Below are 23487 nucleotides of genomic sequence, written 5' to 3'. Positions count from 1 at the left end.
TTTCCTATCTGCCACAGTTGCAAGTGAATCTCCAGGCCCAGATGCCCCAGCCTGACGCGGAAGCTGTACAAGAGGGTCAAGATGACATCGACAAGGCCCTGACAAACCTGCAGGTGTCGTTAGAGGGCAGTTCAATCACCACCGGTCAGGTATGGCTGTAATCCCTCGCCTGGTATTCTTCAGTTTTAACCCCTTTTTAGTCTTTGGCCAGGATTTCCTGAATTCTGTCACACATGGCAAAACTCTTTGTACTGTACACCTAACCAGTTTTCAAGATGTTGTGGTAAACTGTGTGTTACATGTAAATGCGTAGAACGCCACTCAAAAGCTAAGCAGTAACTTAAACTCGTTAGGGATCAGTTTTTTTTAATGTGATTCCCAATAAATACAATTCATATGATGTACAAAATGATGTACAAAAGCTAGTACTGCAGTTAGAATCCTGCAGTCTCCTGAAGACGGACAGAGTACACTGTTCGAAACGTCGAGTTATTCCCGGTTCTTCTCAGAACCACACATACTCAAAGAAGAGATAAATACATGGTGTTACCGCAATCTTTACTATAGATCTAAGCTGGAAAGAGTTGACGTGGTTGATGAGTTTGCATGAGAAAGGACTGGTGTATCTTGTGACTGGCAAAATAAAGTGTGTGTGTGTTTTTAGCACCATGATACATTTCTCAGCCAAGGGACAAGTGTGCACGCACTCAGCATGCAACCCTTCTTCACAGTAAATTCAATAGCCCATAGCTTATTTGTATGGGCTTAATGCATCTCATGTGCAGAGTGCAGATTATAAAAGTTGGGTTTCCTGGTTGTAACCTACACAACAAAACTTTTTGTAACCCATCCTGTTTCCTTTGTTGTTTTTTTAATTTTTTTGCAGAGTGACATCACAACAGTTCCTGAGTTGTGCGACAACCTGCGCTTCTTCAGGTTAGTGAAGACGGCCATCTTATTTTACCTCATTCTGTAGCCTTATATCAGACCCTGGATTTCTAACCAATGGTCACATGACTGAACAAGGGTACTGGTTTGCTTTGTGATGAGGGTAGGATTTGCAGAGGTATGTGTTGAGTTGCTTCAGGAAAAAGAAGAAAGCAGAAACTTCTGTTGATAAAGAATGGGCCAACATGTTTTATTGCAAACGGAAAACTGTCAAAAAGATGTGCTATCAAGGGATGTTCGGATGCATGAGCGTAACTTTGGTCAGGGTTCATGTCAAGTCACAAGTTGGTTGTAAATAGTTTTTATCTTCAGGACTTCATGAAACAAAACCCTTTTGTTGCCAAATGTCAGTAAATCATAGTCCTTGATGGACTGGGAAATAAGCTCCAGGAAGTGTTGAAAGACATACCGCCCCATTATCTTGTTTTGTGATAAAAGGGGCACAGGCCTACGTGCGCAAGCTAAGGGTGTCGTCATTTGAGATTTCGAAAGTTTTGATACATGCCCAAGATTTATTGAGGATTTACTTTGTCCTTTTTATCTAAGTCTCTAGAGGTTTCTATCACATTTCTTTCTTTGTCCTCTTTTAAAGGATTCTTGTCTACATTTTAGCAAAATAAATGAATTTGCTTTTGTTTGACTTTATCTCTCTTCAAAAATAACATTTGTCATAGGTTGAAACCTGGAGCCAGTGTTTTGAGTGGGAAAAGGCTAATACATAGGAATCGGTGCATAGGTCAGAGAAAGGATGGCCTGTAGTTTTGTACTTGTATGTTTACACTCACATAAAATGACAACTGTGTAGTGAGACTGTAGCCGTTATTTTGTCAAACCTAGACACCACATTGTGGGACAAATTGTCTCCAGAATTATGAGGGATTGTTGTCAATATGACGATAAAATTACTTGTTTGTTATGCAACCAGGGATCATAGCAGCCATGTTAGGGAGATGAATGCCTGCTTACATGTGGCTGTGCCTTAGATGTTCTTACCAAACCCCAGCTGTCGATCCGGAAGAGCCTCGCCAACAGGGTTTCTCATGAATAGCTCATGATTAAATGGAAGAGAACGTGCTCTGAATGTACAGTTTATTGATGTGGTATAATGACATCTAACTGTCCTGTAGAGAGAAACGCTCTCTGAAGTGTCACGACACAGACAATATCACTCGCAACAGGTCATGCAATATTGCTTGGATTAGCTTACCGAGGAGCAAGGATGTCTGGCAACCCTCTCCCCCCATGATATAATTGCCCTCGCTCCTTTATTGATCGCCGTGCTCTCACCAGGACGGCTTGTGTAAACGACACCGGAGATGCAACATCATCATTGCGATTTAACCCTGCGTAACGCGCTCCCAGCTCAAATGGGACCTGGACTTCACTGACGGTGCTCAGGCTGAGTGCGGTCAGCAGCTGGATGTCCCTGTGACATACATACCAGGTGTGGGCTGCGAGGAGGAGCAGACATGAGTGACCTTAAACCAAAACACATCAAAAGTGACTCGTCAGTACACCCTCGGCTTGTGCTGAGCAATTATTTTTGCATAGCACCTCTGTGTCATTCAAGTCCACTTTCTTAAATTTTCAGGATCATGCATTTTGCATTGATATGATCAGATCAGCTTGGGAAAATTCCATGTATGAGGAAATTGCACTGTAAAATGTATATGAAATGGTCAGGCTAAGCAAAAGTTTGAGCAGAGCACCGGTTGCAACCAGGGGATTTAACTCGACATCTTGGCTGGTTACCTACAGGTGTGTTTGCTCAGCAAAATTTTTTGTGCTCAGCTAAACTTTCTGCTGTTAACACAATAGCATCACGAATCTCGCCCGTTTGGTAATTTTTGCTGACAAATTTAAAAAATAAAAACCTGATCTTATACTTCATGTAGCTTTCGGGAGCTTCCATCATCAATTGGCACAAAGATTTATTAGACTATTTTTGATGTTTATCTTTTGAAATGGCTATTTCACCTGTTACAAAATATCCAGTGTGCGAAGCAAACCTGAAGCGACGTTCATGACCGAAATTCCCACTGGGGAGTTTGCTTGATGACATCAATGTGTTCCGCTGAGAAATGTGGGAATTTCTTTGGGCTGGTAGTTGTTGAAAAAAAAAAGGGTGGGAGACCGCTCAATGCCAATACCGCCTGTGATTTATAATTGAAGAGGCAATACGTGGGAGAGTACACATTCATAGACAGGCCGTCGGCTGTAATTGATTGTAACTGAAAGCTGTGGCTTACGTTCTGCTGTCACGAAATTAGTTTCATTATTTAAAGTGCAAGTGTAATAGTATCAGTATCACAAAACTGACCTTAAAAAAGGAAAACGTTCAGTGGGCGATTTTTGACGGAGTGAGATAGGTATATTACGTTGCTCAGATTGTTGTGATCCACAGACAAAACTTGTCAAGTGTGCTGTATTTATGACATCTTGGGGAAAAAAAATGAAAAAAGTTTACTGGGTGGATCTTCCAGGCAGTCAGTAGAAGCTGTATGTGGTAAGTTTAGTGTTCATATTTCGAGTTTGCAAGTAGTCTTGGAATATTCCAAATTGGGGGCAAAGTGAGGAAAAACCATGAAAATTGCAAACTGGAAACAACCGTGCTCAAGCTTGTCCCTGAAGTCCATGTAAAAAGTTCACATTCAAATGTTGACATTCAAGAAAATTAGGGAGGGAAGCCATGATCTAATGTTGCATCTGCTCTAGTCTGGGGTTCATCTTTCAAGCGCATCACGTCTGGTGCTGAGCGGTGAAGCCAGCAACTTGCTATCTTGGCCCAGCATGCTCTGCCCGCATGGCCGGGGGGCATCCTCTGCAGCTGAACGGAACCTAGAAGAAGAAAAAAGATTCATTACACCGGGGATTCTGCGGGAGATCCTTATGAAGTGCAGGCACACATACTGAGCTGATGATGTGCTGGGATGTTTAATGCGGGGACATGAATTAGCTCACGTATTGTGGGGGGGGGGATGAAGGGGGTTAACTTCTGAAGCTCTGTGAGCCAGGATGGATGGAGATAGGGTAGGCATCCTGTGCTGGTGTTCAGGAAAGTGTAACCGAGTCAAACCATGGTTAAAGGTGGCTGGTGTAGAAATTATGTTTTGGAATTGAAATGCCATTGTTGAAATTGTTTTTAAAAAGAACAAATCATAAGAAGCCCATTCTCAGCTTTCAGCTTGATCAGATTTTTTGGTAACGTCTCTGTGCTAAGTGAAGCATTTCTTTGTTCAACCCATTTTAGTTTGCTGACATTCACCAATGGCATTTATACTTTGTAACTTAAATGTGTTTGTCCATAGCTGCGTGGTCTCACCAGTCAAGTGCTGTTTTTTCCTAGCTTGGTTTATAGATTTATCTGCCCATAATCACATGATCTGGCTAATCATGTGACCCTGGGGAGAATTTTCAAGGGGATAGGGTGCAGCAAGCTCAGTTTGAAAGAGTCTGGGGGTACTGACTCTGGGGAGGAAAAGTGGATCCTGTTTCTTTACCACATTCAGATGCAGGGTCTCCTAGTTATAGATGTTTCATGCTGTGAGGCAGACCTTTGGATTAAATGAGCAGATTTCTTTGAAGGTGTATGGTGGTGACTGCACATAATCCCAAGCTGCTTGGACACATGTGTTTTTATCATCAGTCAGTGTCATGTAACTGGATATTTCACAACATGGATCATCCGTGTTCGGTCCTGTGAGAATGCTTTTATGTTGTAATGATTATCTTTTGTCAGCAGGAATCAATCTTGTAGGTGATGGAGGTTGGAGGGCATGACTTCTAACCCTTGTTTGCCTCATTTGCCCAACTACGTTGTACGCACCCGGTAGTAAAGCCACTTGAAAAACCTCTAAGCCAATATTGATTGATAAAAACCTGGCATTGATTGTGGACTAATCATGTTTTGGTCTGACAGCAGTCAAACTAAAGATTTCTCCCACAAGCTGGTCCCAAAATTATTCCAAGTAGTTGCACTTTCCAACTGTAATTGGAATTGCAAGACACTGTTTCACCCCAAGTGTAGTGCTCTAATCCTTCTTTGTTTTCATTTCGCTGTTTGGTCGATTTTGTGAGCTAGCTCCAGCACAACCCTGGAGGGTGTAATTTCCCCTCTGTTCCCCTGGAGTTTTGTCTAGCAGAAGTCAAATAAATACCAATCCCTGATTATTTGGGTGTTGGTCGCTGCTTCTGGTGATAGATAGGCCACAACAGAAGGCACTGTTGAAGGATGATGAAAATCCAACTATTTCCCCTGGAAGAAAATCCTCAAATGAAAAAGTCTGGCTGGTTCAGTGTCTGTTCTGTTTATTTGTCTTGGAATATTAAAATTCTCGCTCGAAATTGTTCATGAGATATAAATCTTATATCTTGCAAGCTTTCAAGGAATGAGATGTTCACTGATCTGTATGCTTTGAACCTGAAGTGGGTCACCATCCAGGGCATAATTGAGTATGCCAATATCAGATTCATCTATCCGAATATTGAAACAAACTCAATTATCGCAATATGTTGTAGTCCTCGCCATGCACACACTGTGGTGTTTATTTGACTGAAATGCGAGCGAGATGTGGTGCATGTAAGATGTGCAAAATGTACAATTTACTGCAGTTCAGGATGAATTGTCATGTCATTGTGTTGTCACTATGGAGCTGCCAATCAGCTTGGAGGATTCAAATTTGTTTGAAGATTCCAGAATGTTGTTGCTTGCTTTGCAGGTGATATTCATGTTGCAATCTTTGTAACTTCAATTGTTTGACTCAAAAACATATAACTTGTCTATACAACTTGTTTCCTAAAAGTCAAAATAAATAGAACAAAATAATGAAGCCATGAAAAAGGAAGAACAGTACATAGAACTAATGTTATCAAGAGGCACAAAAGCTGTTTTGAGGGAAACCACAATAACATGGGGATGGAACATGTTCCTGGGCTTGTCTGAATTCTGCAGCAGTCGGTATTTTGGTAGAGCAACTCATTGACCATGCTGCTGAAGACAAGCCCCAGGGGAGTGGTGGGTATTTATAGGCTGTCAGGTCTGCATTCCTCACCCAGTGAAGCTACCATCACACCCCCCCCCACCATTTATCATATAATTGCTGGGGCTTGGTTTACCACAAGTTTACTCAGAGTTTGTGATGGTTGTGTGGGTTCTGTGACCTTTGACATTCCAGTGACACAGTTTGTGTCCTCTGTTGCACTCAGTGGGTGTGACCAATTTAATGCAGTTGCCCAGCAGGAAATGTTGTTAAGCAAGTTTTGCCTAGCGAAAGTCTTGTGAGAAAGCACAAGTCTACTTAGAAAGCTCAAGTCTACTCAGAACTAGTCCAAAGTAATTTACAGTGTCATAAAATGCCTGTTAAACTTGTATTTGTTGTGTTTTAATGAAATTACTCTGCTGAGTGGGTCAGTGAAATTTGCTCCAGCAGTCAACTAAAAAGGAGTTAATCAAAACAATGTGATCGTTATTTTGAATTCTGTGAAAGTTTTGTGATAACATTCTGGAAAGAGATTACCTTGAATGCATCATAAGCAGACTGCTTGTTGGAGAATCCGTGAATAAACACTCGACGTTTCGCTTTCATGTAGTGAGGTTCATCTTCAGGGGAAGTGGTGGACTCCTCACTCAACATTTCTGAAGATGATCAGAACATGCAGATTAAATGTTGAGTCTTTCATATTGCTTCAGCAAATACTTTGCAATGTACTGTAATTTTCAACCACATGGTACTTGAAATGCTGCTTTCATTTTTAATGTGTTTGATTTTTTTGTCTCAATAGGCCAAAGAAACTGACTTTGAAGGGCTACAAGCGAGGGTATTTCATCTTCAGAGACACGCATCTGACGCAGTACAAGGCACAAGAGGACAACCATGGGCCACCTGTACAAACGCTCAACCTTAGCGGTATGCTACTTACGGAGTCTTTAGTTATACTTTATTCTTATTCATGATGTACAAAGGACCCAATGTCATGTCAGTCTTAGAGTTTGTAGAGCAAGTGACTTGGGGTATGGCAGTGCTGATAGAGCCAAGCTCTCACTCCTGCATTGTTTTTGAATGAACTACGCCACACTTTATTTCAAGTGTGCACTGCTGATATTCCAAACTGGCTCATTTTTCTTGTCATTTAGTCTCGATGGCCAAGTGTTGTTTTACTGTTTAGGGAGAACTTGTTGCTTTAGTTTGAATACTAAAGGTCCATGTACCGGTAACGTTCTGTAGCCAAATGTCAAAACAGAGATTGGGAAATTATCAATGATGGCATTTTTAAATGGGTATAAACTCCATACACGGGCAGCTGATGGTACTGTGTGATCAATAGAGCTAATTTTCATCTGAATGTGTACAAAAATTAAAGAATATTCACGCTGGCACTTGATGCACAGTAGGCAATGGTGTTCTGTTGCGTGTCATTTCTTTCTGTCATTGTTGAGGGTATGACTTGTGCATGGAGGTTACAGGTTCAAGTTCACTGTACTTTGATGAAGGGTACCTGTTTTGACAATCACAGTTACATTATTCACAAGTATTCTGTCAATCATGCGTACATAAATTTCATGAACAGGTGCTTCACGCTTCTACACATTTGGTTAAAAGAGGAATGTGTTCACCTTCTGTGCTCAATTAATTTTTCCTTTATTGGCTGTCGTAAGTAGATGGCACATCACCATATACAGTACCCATGCAGTCCAAAATGTTGAATTTCTTGTAACTGTACTCTCTTAAGACCATCCTGCCTCTGTGTTTGTAAAACATTGTGGATAAAGCAGTTGTGTGTGATATCCCACGAGGGAAATCTGACATTGTCATTGCACTGTTTGCTTGATTAAATGCAGTGTCCATGGGATACTAACACCTTTGCACACAACTACAGTAATAGACTTCTAATAGAGGTTAATGTCTTCCAATGTGCTGTGTTTCTTGTGAAAGCACCCTTTTGTCAGATCGTATCTCAGGGGGAATTTCCAATTTGATCACTTATTTGAAAAGCTTCAGACGGTTAAGTTGCAATTGCGTGTGGTGTGGTTGATCCTCGATGACAGCTATTCACGAGGAAAGGGAAAGATTGAAACCTCGTGGGAGAAATGAGTTTAGAAAATACACAGACGATTTCCTTGTTCTGTATTGAAAGTATCTTGCAGCTTGGAATTTGCTTATTTGTCATGATTTCTAGTTGTTGTGCAGAAAAGTGACATTAAAGGGAGGGAAAATAAAGCAAGATAAAAGCAAAGAGCGCATGCGTGTATCTCTCAAGTCAGACCTTTTGCTTCCATTTTTCGGGGGGAGGGATCTGAGCTTGGTACTTTCAACATGCACCATCTGTCGGCCCATTTTCCAAATATACTCATCTCTTCTATGTAACATCATCTTTCCAACGCGTGTCCCAAGCCACTGAAACTACTCTGATACATTTCCTCATCATCACACTTGACACATTTTGAGACGAGTTGATACGAAAGCTGTGCATATGTTTATTGATGCATCAATTTCGTCTTCGCCCGTGCAGGTTGTGAGGTGTCACATGAAGTCAGCATACCCCATGACAAGTACGGCATCAAACTGTTGGCCAAGGCCCCGGAGGGACCCATAGAGTTGTGGCTGCGGTGCGAATCCGTAAGTTAGACAAGAGGCACAGATGGATAGCCAGGGAGATTGACATTCAGAGACATGGACAGATACTGAGGCATAGTTACCCACAGAAGATTTCTGTCTTACCCTTCTCGTCTCAAATATGCAAATTAATCTTAAAAGAGTTAGGGTTTTTTTTACCGTCTCACCACTGGGGGATGGGTATGTTGGGGTTGAATTTCACCTCTCCTAAGAACTGGGCTGTCCCACGTCCAGTCTTGCTTAGTAAGTTGCATTCAGGTATGAGCATCATTTCAAACCATGTACAAGACACTTTGTAGTGACAAATATGACTACATTTACTTGTGAGTGTTAGAACTAGTTGGAATGCCGCTACTCTAATTGATTGGTTTTCGTTGGGGTATTATAAATCCCTGGTATAGTCCTAAACTCTACAGTAGTACGAATACAAAAGCCCTCTATCTGGTTGGTTTTTAGTAGTACTATGGTACAACCCTTTGGTGATGGTACCAACACCTGAGGTACAAGTATTGTGATTACTGAAACTCTGTGGTTGGTCTTTAGAAGTACGACAATCCTTAGGTCTTGTCACTTTTGCTATGAGACTACAACCCATGGGTGTACATGTACTTGTGTAAATCTAATGTAAACGGGTACTTGAGAACAAGGTTGAGTGCTGCAACACTGTCTCTGATGCACACACACAAGTGCAACTTCAAGGTGGAGCAACACAGAAAGAGATAAGAGAGGTACTTCCATGGACAGAAATGCGAACAGGGTTAGAGGAAGAAACTGAGACAGTAAGCAACCCAGATACAGGCAGATGCAGGTAGAGACTGATGGAATGTGCTCTGCTGAGAGATAGTGAGATCTGGCAGTGACAGATGCCGCGGTTTAGAGGAATGGTGTAGAAATGTTGCCTCAGTTCACTTTCGTTGTTGAAATATCTGACTGGCCATGTTCCCTTCAGCTATTGCAGTGCACACTAATTGATTGGATAATGTCAAGTGGATTTGGCATTGTGACATGACGTGACATTCCAACTGATAATAAGTGATGTGTAATCTAAGGTCGGAAGTATGTTTGCCAGGTTAATGTCTCTGATTTTCCCCAAAATGTAGAGATGCTTTCTCACATGACCTGTTGAAAAAAGGTGGATCATCGCCCAAGCTTGGTTGTTCATATTGTCATTTTGATTGAGCAAGGCCAGAGAACAAATGAACTGACCATAGTTGGCCTAAAACAATATGGTTTGTTTTAACTGCTAGTCTACATAGTGAGATTGTGGGATTGTTACTGAAGTACAAAGGCAGCAGGTAATGCACACAATCCAGTGGAGAAGGGGGCGGGAATCTGCATCTGAGTCCATATTCTGCAGTTGTTTACCCAGTCAAAAGCAGGTTGAAATTTGTGTTTATACAGAAGGTAGAGCTTACAAATGCAGTGAATCTCAGTGCTGCCAAACATTTTTGAAATTTTGCACTTACTGCAAAATAACTCTTTTGATTTGATTGACGCCTCCTGTGATTTACATGCATGCAGCAATTTGTGTAGTTCAAAAGCAAAATAGAAATGTATGCACAGTGAAAATATTGAACTGGCTTATGGGACCCTGGGACACATTTGTACCGGTTCCCAGTAACCTTCGTTTAGTGGCTAAATACAGAAACTGAATTGGGTGAAAAGTTAGCAGACGACAGAAACTGTGCACTGCCTTGAGATCTTATTGTGTCAGAATTGTTTCAACAAGGGTCTTTTGAGTAGATCTGCATTGTGCGTGCAACTCGGCTAAGGAGAGTTTGACTTCTGATCGGCCCCGGGCATTGCTAGAGCCACCCGTCAAAGTTGGGCACCTTCTTTTATATATTGACACCCAGACTCTTCTTGTGTTTTGTATCAGGAGGAGCAGTACGCCAAGTGGTTGGCCGCTTGTCGGCTAGCTTCGAAGGGAAAGACGATGGCAGACAGTAGCTATCAGTCAGAGGTTCAAGGCATCCAAGCGTTCCTCAGCATGCAGCATAGTAAGAAGACCTCCAGCCCTTCCATCACCACAGAGAATGTGGACATTCAGGCAGAGGACTACGTGTCTCCGAGGTTCCTCAAGAAACACAAACCTAAGCAGGTTGGTAATCGTTGCGGCATGATATTCTTCCCTCCCTCCCAAAAAGGGGGTCCTTGACCAGAAACCACGTACTTGGAAAGCTGATAAAAAGGGAGGTTTATTGAGGGATGAGGATAGGAAATTGAGGTTAGTTAGGATATGAGTAACTGGTATTATAGCAAAAATTAGTTGCCGTCATCATGAATACAGCGTTGGTGTTGTACATGTTCACTTTTTTTGGCAAGATCAAATTGTATTTTACATCAGCTGTTAGAACTCTCCGATGACTCAGAATTTTACCGCGTAGATTTCCTTATGAATGAAGTTTTGTTTATTTGCACCCAAGAGGATTAGGGAAATGGTTTAGTTATTGTTTGCTAGTATAATTTTAGGGCCGGTTTGTTTCATGCGGATCGAGATCTCGATCAGTGATCCTATCGCTGGTTTACTCCATCCATTAGGCGGGGCTTTGGTGTCAGTAAACCAGTGACGGATCACTGATCGCAATCCAGATCTGCGTGAAGCAAACTGCCCCTTAGTCTGGAAGGACAATTGTTCATTTTGAAAGACACTTTACCTTTCTGTTTTGAAAGCTGATTGAAAGGCCCATACAAAATTGGCATTGAGCTAATCAGCCACTGTCAATGCCTCTAGGGTAAATCAGTTATAGCTGTCATAAAGTTAATGTATATTATATATTGCTCGTTTCAAATTTTTGGATCAAAGCATAACAATGTTCAGATGTAATCATGACATTTGGCTTAAAAAGTCAGTCGCTGTTTTCTACATTAAATTGTGATCCGTCTCTTTCTAAAATATGCAGCTAAAAAAGGTTTAATGTTAAAAACAGCTGTCAGGTCCATTTTGGGGAGGGGGTTTCAGAAAATTCTTTGCACAATTTTAAGAGTCTGTTGTTCTATCCTCACTGGCTCTTTGAAGCCAGTTTCATGCTTAGCAACTTTCCTTGCTCCAATGTTCCAAGCACGTCCAGCTTTTAAGATTATGTCCATTGGTCCGACAAATAGCATGGGTAATACATGTACATTATGGCAGCTAGCCAAAAGAGGAGGAACCATCATTTGGAAATCTACCAAATTTGCCATACAAGGTTGCCATTTTTTGGTTTCCCTTTTGTGACTAGTCACACATGTTTTTTAAATAACGCATTGGACAAACGTCATGTGATGAAGCCTCCCACCATGAGCAACGTGCATGTAGGAGCAAATTGGAATGAATTTGCTCATGCACTCATACGGTGCTTGCCACAGAGTTTGTAATGTGGACGTCATGTAAGCTTGTTTATGGTATAGTAACAATGTGTAAACTTCACAAGTGCAACTGTTGCAAATTTGGCAGGGAGTGTTTGTATTAGTGAAGTTGTATCCCAGAACGATGTACTTATATAGTAATTGTTTCTATTAGAGGAATGATATTTATAGGACTGAGTAAATCATGTTTAAAACAAAGTGCCGTGATTAAACAAAAGGCATAAGTTGTTCAAACTGTGAAGTGAATTTTGCACACCATTCTTAGAAGTCCCACATATGGGAAATGTTTTCGTACCAAGCAGTTGAATATGTATTTCTTTGAAGAAAGTATTTTGATATGAGGATGATGAGCATACAATGGAGTAAAAATCACATCAAGTAAACTGTCAATGTATACAGAATTTGCTTATCTTATGCTTAATGTCCACAGCTGTGAAATTTAGTAGGTTACTTGAATACTTGAAATAGAAGTCTGTGTGTCATTTGGATCAACTTTGTATTAATTACAGGGACTGACATAGTCAAAACTATCTTTTATTTCATATCCTGGTGATATTTTACAAAAGTATATTTTTGTCTTTGCACAATTGTCAAGAGATGTGTCTATTAAGGAACAGTTTTATTTATGCAGTGGGATAGGTTGAGAAATTTTTTTTGGGGGGTAAATCAACTTTCCCTTTTAAGTAGGGCAGCAATAAAATGTTGAGGATTAATCAGTGTCATACATGGGAAAAACACAACACTAGTTGAGTAGAAAGATAAGTCTGAAGCAGGAAGTAAATTGGTACACATTTCCTCTGAACTAAACTGTACATGAAACAAAATTGCATCTGGTAAACCTGTATTTTCCTGGTTAGCTTTTCCTGCCAGTAAATTTTTTTTGCGGGGGGGGGAGTCGGATGTAGACCCAAATTTCACATGTAGTCATTTTTGATTGCCATGTTCATATGGGTTCCTTTCTGCCTTCATAACAGGAAGTATGTTTGAACCTACGCGTGTTTGTGTTTGCTTGGTATTACATTGGCATTGCTCTGAGTAATCATTGGCAACTTTGTAGAACAAGGATCTTCCTTTCCTCTTGAAAGATGAACACTTGAAACAAAAAATTCAAAGGTACCATGTTAGCGCGTAGAAGATGGACCATCCCAAGTTTAGTTCGTCACCCCCCCTCCTGATTTTGATTCCAGCCAAGATGCTTGGATGGTTCCTTTTATGTACTCATGACTTGCACAGTTTGGCCATACCAAATCTAAATACAGAGTACATTGCTATGGGCTGTGTGCACTGACTTTCAACTACATGTACCACTGTCTTTTGGGATTGGCGCACTGCATGGGCGTATGTGTTCACACGTGTAGAATGTGGAGTGAGTGTACCCACAGAATTCTGTAGTCTGCATGTTTTTATATTTAAATAACCACAGCATTGGAATTCACTGAAGACATTTTATATTCATGGATGTTACAAGTGAATTTTGAACCAAATTTCAATGCTTTTCAACACAGGTAGACATGCATGTATATCAGAACAAACAATAGCAGCCTATCTCTTGCACTTGTGGTGAATACTCTCCTAATACGTTGCTCACAGGTTGCTGCGCGCATTCTTGAGGCGCACACCAGCGTCCGGAACATGAAGTTGATGGATGCCAAGCTGAACTACATCAAGGCCTGGCAAGCGCTCCCGGAATACGGCGTCACCTACTTCGTGGTCAAGTTCAGAAACTGTAAAAAAGAGGTAAAATACGTTAAGTACTATGCACTTTGAGACCAAGAATTGCAATAGATTGATGGAAGTATAGCATTGTACATGTACCATGCTTGTCTTACCCACAGAACATCACTACATATCTCATCGAAGAGGCTAGGCTCTGTCTATCAAGGTTAATATTCTTCCATTACCAGTGCATTGTGGCCCACCATCCAAGACACATCCTTTTTCTTATTTAGGCTAGCGCACACAACCTGAGAAACGTGTTTCTCATTAGTTCCTGTATTTGCTTATTGCTTGTCGTCTCCTTAAACCATCAGTCACTCTTACCTCTCTGTAGTTATCGTCTTCTTCGTTTTGGATATCCTCCATGATTGTGGAGTGACTTGTTAGTAATGTTTGGTAGTGAGTTTTTCAGGAGAAGATCCTGAACCTGTTGAGAGCACGTGGCCTTGTGGTTAGGGTTTGTAGCTTCCGATCATAGGTTAGGAGGTTCAAACCCAGCTGGTGGTGACCTGTTGTGATCTACGCAAGTTACTGTACCCCTTATGTGCCTGTCTCCAGCCAGGAGTAAGTGGGTACCTGTGAGGGCAGATTGGGTTATTATGTTTTTCCTTTTCCCCCTGATATGGCAGCATCAGCTTTGTACATGTATGTTTCCCACAGAGCTGAGAAGGTCTCATAAATGTTCAGAAGTTGTGAGCCCAAGATGCAGGGATAAAAAATATATCGGTGCTGTTGAATGACATACTGTAAGATACTATGCACTTAATAGATGTTTTCATAGTATTATTATTATTGAACTTTGCTATGACATGTACCTATGCTAACAAATCCTGCACCTGATTTGTTTGATGGATGTAGGGGTGTGCCGTTTGGCAGGCTTTGGGAAGAAATGGAAGTGAAATAGTGCCCAAAATAGGTTTTCTCTCATTTTTCATCAAAATCTCAGAAATGCTCCTTTTGGGGAGGAGTGTATGACCCCTATTGGCAACCCTTATCCAGTAATGTCTCAGAAAGGTCCCAAGAAAAACGGCAAAACAAATTTGTGTTGTGAATGTTAAGGAAATTCCTGGCTTTGTAGGAACAGCTGTAGAGTGTGGTCAAATTTCTTCAGTTTGTAGGATTCGCAACTGGACCTTTACTGAGCTTCTTTTCATCAAGTTGTTGCTGGAAGGTCTTTTTGTGACTGCAAGTAATCAATTGCCTTTTTCCCAACAGGAGCTGATCGGTGTGGCCTATAACCGCCTGATCAAGATGGACATCAACAGCGGCGACTCACAGAAGACATGGCGTTACAGCACCATGACGGCGTGGCACGTCAACTGGGAGGTCAAGGAGGTCCTGGTTCAGATGGAGGACGAGAACATCCAGTTCTCCTGCGCCTCAGCTGACTGCAAGGTGGTGCACGAGTTCATCGGGGGTTACATCTTCCTCTCCATGAGATCCCTGGACTCCAACCAGACCCTGAATGAGGAGATGTTCCACAAGCTGACGGGCGGATGGGTCTGAAGACCGCTGTTGCAATAATCAACACATGTACATACTGTAGTTATCTCAGAATCAAGGACAGACTTCTACAAGTCTTGGGGTTGGAGGAACAAATTTTTTCTTTGTATTTGACAAAAAACCAGTTCATCTACTGTTTCACTTGGACAAATTTTGAATATTGCCTTGATGCAAGTTTGTTTGCAAACCACGGAATTAGTTGGACATTTGTAACTTAAAAATACTTGGAGGGAGCATTTTCGACAAGAAGTAGGAGTTTTGGACGGTGTCTGTAGAGGATGTGCGACTTGGAACATTGAAGGTGTTGTTACTAAAGACCTACATGGATACGGATCCTTGGAAGAGTTGACCAAGGGAAGAAGAAGTACAACACCACCAACGGGGTAAAGAGTTCAAAGGTTAACTTTGTCATGAATGCCTGCCATATGGGGAGCTGAAGAACAAAGCTTTAAGACAACTTCATCTTGAAGCGGCTGGCATCGCTGCAGAGAGTAATATTTGATGTTTGCTGAATAGTTGTTGGAGGTGGTTGTTAGGATTAACTTGGAAATTTGTCTCCATGAGAAAGAGGTTGTGCTCTACGAAATGCTGGATGATGTAGCAGTGACAGGAATAAGCAGCAACAAGCTGATTCTGTACATAATTTATAAATAGTGTATCCCTTTTAACAGCAATTTGAATTTAGTTTTATGAATTTTTAATGAACAAACGCATTTATCAATTTCAGCACATGGCACAGAATAGACGGGAAAAATTTTGGAGGAAACAAAAACAAAGAATTGCTGCCTTTCTGTGATGCTCCGCAAGTTCAAGGGCGAACCTGCTGTATATATAGCCATACACATAGGTCAAAGGTTAAGGTGTGCATGCTGGTGACCTCATTAATATTGAAATGTATGTGCACATTTTTAAATATTAAAGCAGCCTCTCCTTTTTAAGAGATACGCTTCTGTTCGTTATTTCATTTTTAACCAACTTTCAGAATGTAATCCTAACACATGGAGCCTATATTTAGATTAACTGTTACCTTAGATGTCTTTAAAAATCTGGTCTTTTTTAGCAACTGTACAAATATTTTCTAACGCTTTTTATCAAATTTACCCAATTAAGTAGATGACGCATTGAGCAAGTAGAAAAATTGTTCTTACGCAATCATGTTAAGTTTAATAGAGAAAAAAGATAAAGGCTGATTCTTGTGAGGAACAAAAATCTCGTACCGGTAGTTGCTTAATCCTCCAAAAAAAAAGGGTTGAAACAGGTTAGTTTCAATATTGATGGCTTTAACCAATGAAGCACTTAGAATTCTCTGTCATTTAATCGACAAAAACAAAAATGAACATTTGGGCTAACTTTTGCGGTGGAGAACCATTCAGAATTCTTAATCTAAAGGCCAGTTGAGGTGGAAGGAAACAGACGTGCCCTCGGTAAGATTCGAGTGATGATTGGCTGTCCAAATCTTACCCACCAGTTGTAATACTAAGCAGAGTGGATTCAGTTCTCACAGACAATCTGACATTTTGATAAATTTTGTCGAGTTGTTAATATGTCCTTGACCAAAGGAGCATTCATTCAATGAACTTAGATGATGAAATGCTGCCTCAAGAGTTTCCAAATTCGCAGAAATGATGGCATTTTGTAATTTGTTTCTATTGGTCTAAACTAAAGATGCATTTCCAGATGTACATTTCTTGATGTGTCGAGTACACAGTGTATTCATGTGTTTCACTTTCACGGACCAGGAACATAAGACATGTGTGCATTGCATTCACCACGGGAGCGATGTTGACAGATATGCAACGCTTGGCACAAGTGTTGATGTGCATAGGGAAAGGTGCCTTTTAGTTGTTTTATTTGGTGTATGTGTTGGGCATGCCAAGTCACCAGGCATACACTGTTCGTGGAAAGTTGGGTTGTTATGCAAGAAGTGCCAAGTACAAATTTTTGCATTTGCAGGTTAAAGGGGTATGGCACCAGACTATTTCATAGCTGAAGACTGCTTCATGCGTGTATAACTTGTCCAGAACTATATAATGAAGCAGCAGTGCATTTAGTCAGAAGCATTGACAATATTAAAGTGCTTATAAAGTCTAATAACAGAGGGTACCAGACACAAATCAAGTGTACGCTTGTTTTTGTTCAGCTTCCCGTGTTGTGGACGCTTGTAATTGAAATTCACATTTCTACAAATCATGGGCCCCATAAAAATCTGGTACAGCATCAGACTCTGAAAGACCACTAGAGCCGGTAGTTTTATTTGCTAGTGACGTTCTGTGCATTGTTGTACCGTAAGTTGTATGGACTTTCCATGAGGGCCTTTCATTTCCAAAGATCCAGAAGTCAATGAAGTTTTCTCAATGAACTTTTAAGTGGCAGTGAACCAACCTCAAGCTTCACCTAAAGTGCATGTTTTAAAGTCTTTGTGCATACCCTTCCTGCAGATTTCTTTTCCACCTTGGAGACTTGACATTAATCAGTTTTGCCAAGCATTGATTTATTTTTCCATCCGACGTGCTGTGACAGGCTTTAAACTCCTGAGAAGGGGGGGGTCAGTCAGTGTTGCATCAACTTCTAATTAACCAGTTGGAAGAAACATACATGTAGGATTGTTAAGAAACTCAAAAATAGGTTTTCTACTTAAACCTTTGCATTTAGAGAAAAATTTGGGGGAAAATCCGATTTTAATTTCAGTTTTCAGGATTTCCTTCTTTGTCAATTTGCAAAGGGCAGCCTCTCCATCTGAAATTTTTGACTCACTGCAACATGAAACATCCTGTTGTATGGTTTCTGCAATTTCTGTTCTGAAACAGTAAATGAAAGTTGGTCTGATGTATATCAAGGAAGCGTTTCCCAATATAACATTACATCCACGTTTCGAACAATATCAGAATATGATAGGGGAACCGTTTGACTTTGGGCGGTCCCTAAATGTCAGAACTGTCTCTTAAGGTTAAATATAGACCATTCACTGGACTGACCCTAGTAGTAGTTGTCACTGAATCCCTGTCTGACGTCCATTTGTTTTGTGTGCGTAAGTATGGGCTAATTACAGAGATAGGAGTTATGACAGATGGGTTTTGGTATGTTGTGGTTAGCCTTGACTTGTGAGTGAAGTCCTATTTGTAACATAACCCTAATCGGCTGAGTATTGCTTTGGCCATTAAGGACCGTATGCCACAGAATACATCAGATATTATATTAAGTGTAGTAATGTATACTAAAAAGTAGTAGAGGAATTGTGCACTGGTCGGCTACAGCACTGGGTACTAGAAGTATTATTTTGAGATCAGTTTTAAGGCCTACCACAAGAGTTGTATTTACTTTACCGATGTTATTGTCAAAGATTAAAGGTGACATTGCTGTTGAGTGACATTTGCCGGAAATACTCCTGACTCATATTGTAGTTTGTATCTCCACTCGATCGAAACCGCCATTGACCCAGATTTGGAAATACCCTCGCCGTCGAGAGAAAGACTTGTGGAATGCCGCAGACCAGATGTTGGGCAAATGCCAGATGGCTGAGAAGTCAGGGATAAGCTGCTTGCAAAACAGAGCTAATATACCTTCGGCATGTAATAGTTCTAGAAAAGCAGCCCCTAGAAGCAATGCACTGCACAGTGTGAGGTTTGTTTAATTTTAAAGAGCTTGTAGAGGTTCTTTTAAAAAAGGAGTGTTGTCACTAGGCTGTTTTGACAATGCTGAGTTTGTCCTAGTTGTTTGCAAGCCCAACTACATTTTGAGAACAGTACCTTTGCTTTGCTGGAGAGACTTCTGTTTAATGTGAATTGAATTAGAATTATTCTGTGAGTTGGGCCATGTCATCAAATTCACTTAGCTCAAGTCGGCTGTTGCTTGAATTTACTCACAAGTCTGCTTGTGGCTCCAGCTACTTCCTACTGTATTGTGTAAATGTAATGAGTAATCCCCAGTCAAGTGATTTGCGGTCTTATGTTCTCTACTGCCCTCATTTTTATGTACATTTATGTCAGAGCTTTTGCTTTATTTGTCAACATAGGTATTAACGTCTTCCTTGATGTTAAAATATTTGCATTTCTGGGTGTTTTTTCCTCCATATTAGTGCATTATGTCATGTGTGTCAGATACCTATTAAATAAGGAATTCTCTTCTCTGTAGTGATGTTTTTAAATTCTGTATTTTATAAGTTTCTGTGTCCATCAAAAAGATACCTACATGCACATTATAGGATTCGAACTCTAACTTATAGACTACTAGTGTAAACTGTCTATTCACAGCTGATGGCATGGGTTCAAATCCGCCATTTGTATATCTTTCTTTTTTAAACAGGCACTCCATACATCTTAATTTGGAGTGAATTTTCTTCGCAGGCTCTCCATACATTGTAAATTCACTGTGGCAGTGCAGGAAAGGCTAAACCACTGTTGATCATCCCAGCATAGTTTTTATTTATAGTACCATTTTAATTGAATATATGAATTTACTTTAAAATTGTAAGAACCCTACATTTTTGACTGTGTGTTGATTGTGTGTTGGAAGTAAACTTAGAGATAGGGCTGTAATGGAGTCCATCTCAAGTCCTTCCACAAGTAACGAGATGAACAATAATCAAAGAATGTTTTTGTTGTCACAGTTCAGTGGAATTGCTGCTCAATTGGGTTGTGATGGACTTCCAGGGACTTGCGATGGACTTGTGATATGTTAGCTTAAGTCAGAGAGCTTTCAATGGTGCCTGTGATTTGCTCTGTCTTCAAATGTCCTGAAAGGTTCTTCCAGTGAATTAGATTGTTAGGTTTTCAATTTTGTGTATTGTACTTTTTAGTTTCTTGTTCATGCCAGTTGCATAAATGACTTATATTTTCCGTCATTAAGCATGCATGTATGTACAGACTAACTTTACTTATGTAGTCAGCCTTTATTTCTGTGCAAATCATGTTAGATACAATCCACATTACACTACACGTTGAGGGCAGTTTGTTTACAGAGGACCTGTTCTCTTGTTCTGGTCCTCAGTAGCATAACTATGGGGGGCATTGGTACAACTTAACCCCAGGTAAATTCCAAAATCCCATAAAGCATTTGACAACCAAGGCAACCTCGTCCACTTGTGGACTTTTTAATCTCAACTCTGGCCAAACATTGGTTAGAAATTGTATATCTCTTAAGATAAATGGTATAGTATGCTTGGTGTCAAATTTGTCAGTGAGATTTGTATGTCAGACTAAAAAAAACTGTTTGTAAAAGTGCCCGTAAGTTGTTCTGTGCATAAGCATATAACCAATATGTCCCATTCTTTTACAGTTTGCTTTGCCAACTATTGTTTCTCTGTTAAATTTATGCTGAACTATTTTATAAACTTGTACATATATTTTAGTATATGAAATGTAATACTGAGTATGCCCACTCGTTCCTCAGAACAATCTGGAAAACTTTTTGATGACAGTTACTCTTTAATAGTTTGAGATGATCGCGTAGAATTTTCACCATTTTTCAAGACTGGGATCTTGCGACAAATGTTACAGGAATGAAATATTTAGAAAAGAAATAGCGAAGTAGCAGACGAGGGGACAGTGGAAGTAATGGTTGATGGTAACTGTGTATAGAATTTTGTTATTTTTAAAAAGGAAAATATTGGTACTTTGCCTGCATGCTGGGTGCATCAAATTTATGGTTTTAATATCAAGCATAATCTAGAGTTCTAATCCTGTGACCAGACAATAATAAAGTAATGTTTTATACATAAAACAGCAGTTCCCGGTGTGTTTTTGAGTTGGCTATCAACAAATCTCCAAGACGAAGTTTCTTCCGTGAAGCAGTGCATTAACCGTGAGCACATCACAAATATTACGAGACACTTTGACAACAAAGCCATTTGTACGGCAACTGTGTGGCACCCTTCACTATGCATAAGCTGTTAATTACACCTGCTGGTATCTAGAGCAAAGCATTTGCACAGGTTATTTTGTCAGCCACTGATGCGTTAACATCGTATTTAGTTCACAGCGATTTAGGACTTTTTTTTATAGAATTGAATGCAGACCTCAACACAGAAATCACTTTCTTTCAATTCAGCTGTGAATTGTTGGCACTAAGAGAACCAAACCAGTTGGAACTGCGGAAAGGAAACCACATTTTGAGTTCCTAGGTAAAAGTGAAAATTACGCAGCACTCTTCACTTTTGATACATAAAAAAGTTTTATTGATATAAGTACATTTCATTTCTCATACCTCATACTGTGAACCATGTGTTAATGAGCACTACAGTTTATAACCTCAAACTCAAGGTAATGAACAAGGTGTGACAAGTACCATCGTGTAAAGGGTGGGGGGGGGAGAGTTTGGACCGGATTGTGGAATTTCTGTATCCAAAGAAAGATTGACAGGTGTGGGTCTCCACACCTGCAGAACAGTTGTGTGAATATGCTTGTGTACATTCAAATCCATTCAAATGAAAACTGCTCATGCAAATTCTGCATTATACACACATAAATTGGTGAAATGTGTCATTATACAATGGTTCATGTGTTAGGCTTCACACCATCTATAACCTGCATGGAGTCCATACACGCTACACATGCAGATTTCATCCAACACATTACCACTAATTGGCTCAGCAAGCACACATCGTTATCATGATACAACTTCAACATCCTCTAGAAAGGAAACCAAAACTGCGGACTTCTCTCATTACATTGACATATCTCACTTTTCCTTACCATGTTACAGATGAAGCGATGATTTAATCTGCTGCAACGTGAAGCACCTGCCAAAACAAAATCCGGCCAAAAAAAAGGGACATTGCAGGCTAGAAATATACAATTTCCATTTAGATGGTTAGTCATATTCAGTTTCAAAACTTATACTGTTATTACGTGTACATAGATGATACTAAAAAGATCACTATTGGCAAGCAAAATAAAGATGGTGGAAAGCTGCATACGGCGTCGGATGACATCCTGTAATAAAATTACCGAGCCCAAAAAGTGGAGTTCATTGAGCATCCTCTCCTGCCATTAATTGGACACCGATTCCTCCAATGACAGAGCAAAACAGTCCATCATACAAAATATTAACTGAAGTTATTCTATATACAAATGACGCTTATCTTTCACTGATTTATATATCTTAATTATACTCACAATTGGCTTGAGATACTTTGAAAAGATCAACTATTGCACGTGTATACAAGTACATGCTTACATTCCTATGCCTAAAATGTTGAATTGCAAGTTTGCAAGGTACATGTACATCTTATCCAGAATTTCTATGGCGTAATCTCCCAAGCAATGCTATCTTCCAAATTATTTCCACTGAAGTTACAATGCCACAGAGGTTCAGATTTCAAGTTACATTCTACAGATGCCAGTATTTCCCCACAATTCCAAAAAACAAAGGATTGTCCATCATGTTTATATTGAGCAACCCCTAGTCAGCAAAGGAACTGAAATCCAACTAATCCTCTAGATGAAATTGGACCACTGCAGTACAAGAAACGCAGTCACAATTAAGATGTGACTTTCCTTACAAAGTTGCATGTTGCCGTCACTCGCTATTGACACTGACAAAATAATCTACACAATCTTTGCAAGCAGCAGTAATTATTCGTGACTGAGCATTTACAATCTGACGGTGACAAAATGGCTGTTTTGATTTAATCACAAGGTCTCCCAAAATGAATCAGTTACACCAGGAGTAAGTAAATTAAAGTAATGGCAGATAAGTTAACTAGGGAAATGGCAATTCAGACAGGCTTAATTAAAAACTTAAATGCTTTTGGGTTAAATGAAAATCTAATTTAAATACGAGCCATTAGTGACATCCATTTAATTACCCCTAAATGTGGTTTATCACCTGAAGTCATTAACGCTGTATCAGTGGTAATTATCTCCGGCGATTAGCAAAGAGCGCGGTGTAGAACTCGGGCACGGAGAGGCGACTGCGATACTTGTTAGCCATGTCCTGAATCTTCTGCCGTCTCTTGACATGAGGCGGGGAGTACCTGATGGAGACAAGCGGGTTAGTTTATTCTTTTGGGCACAGGAAGTCTGAAAGGTGGTGCTGTAGTGGAGTCCCTCAAAAGTCCAGCCACAAGTCCTATCACAAATCAGTCACAAGTTCATCCGCAACTCCAGTCACAAATATTTCCATTAGACCACTGACAAGTAACACAGACAATGACAATGGCATGTTTTTGTCACAGTTCATTTGAAGAACTTGTGGCTTGTGATAGATTTGTAGGGACTTGATGATGGTCTCCACCATAAACTTCCTTGAGGACAAACAGGCCTGTTAACCACTTGCTCCCGGGTGGAATTTGAAGTTGCATGACGTAAAACCGGGAGATTTTCAAGATTTGCTGTTTTCAAAATTCTTCAAAAAATCATAA

General features: G+C 40.2%; 2 protein-coding genes across 5 annotated transcripts in view; one reads left to right on the top strand and one right to left on the bottom strand.

The window, feature by feature from the left end:
• LOC110986246 (fermitin family homolog 2-like) overlaps window positions 1-20846 on the top strand; it is a 70796-nt gene extending 49950 nt beyond the window's left edge. The window contains exons 6-12 of the mRNA XM_022247979.2: window positions 18-149; window positions 887-936; window positions 6730-6854; window positions 8458-8564; window positions 10441-10662; window positions 13500-13646; window positions 14841-20846. Of these exons, the coding sequence (XP_022103671.2) occupies window positions 18-149; window positions 887-936; window positions 6730-6854; window positions 8458-8564; window positions 10441-10662; window positions 13500-13646; window positions 14841-15131 (1074 nt within the window). The 3' untranslated portion in view covers window positions 15132-20846. The remainder of the gene's footprint in view (window positions 1-17; window positions 150-886; window positions 937-6729; window positions 6855-8457; window positions 8565-10440; window positions 10663-13499; window positions 13647-14840) is intronic.
• Window positions 20847-21277: 431 nt separating this feature from the next.
• ralgapb (Ral GTPase activating protein non-catalytic subunit beta) overlaps window positions 21278-23487 on the bottom strand; it is a 30573-nt gene continuing 28363 nt past the window's right edge. For 3 of the 4 annotated variants that reach the window (XM_087147900.1, XM_087147920.1, XM_087147916.1), the window contains exon 26: window positions 21278-23100. In XM_087147900.1, the coding sequence (XP_087004026.1) occupies window positions 22983-23100 (118 nt within the window). In that variant the 3' untranslated portion in view covers window positions 21278-22982. The remainder of the gene's footprint in view (window positions 23101-23487) is intronic. The other variant, XM_087147911.1, reaches the window with a different exon arrangement.

This window comes from Acanthaster planci, linkage group LG01 (assembly GCF_054643075.1).
Source record: "Acanthaster planci isolate LZ-2023a linkage group LG01, COTS_SCS, whole genome shotgun sequence".
Lineage (NCBI taxonomy): Eukaryota > Metazoa > Echinodermata > Asteroidea > Valvatida > Acanthasteridae > Acanthaster > Acanthaster planci.
This window is presented reverse-complemented; position numbering and strand designations above follow the sequence as displayed.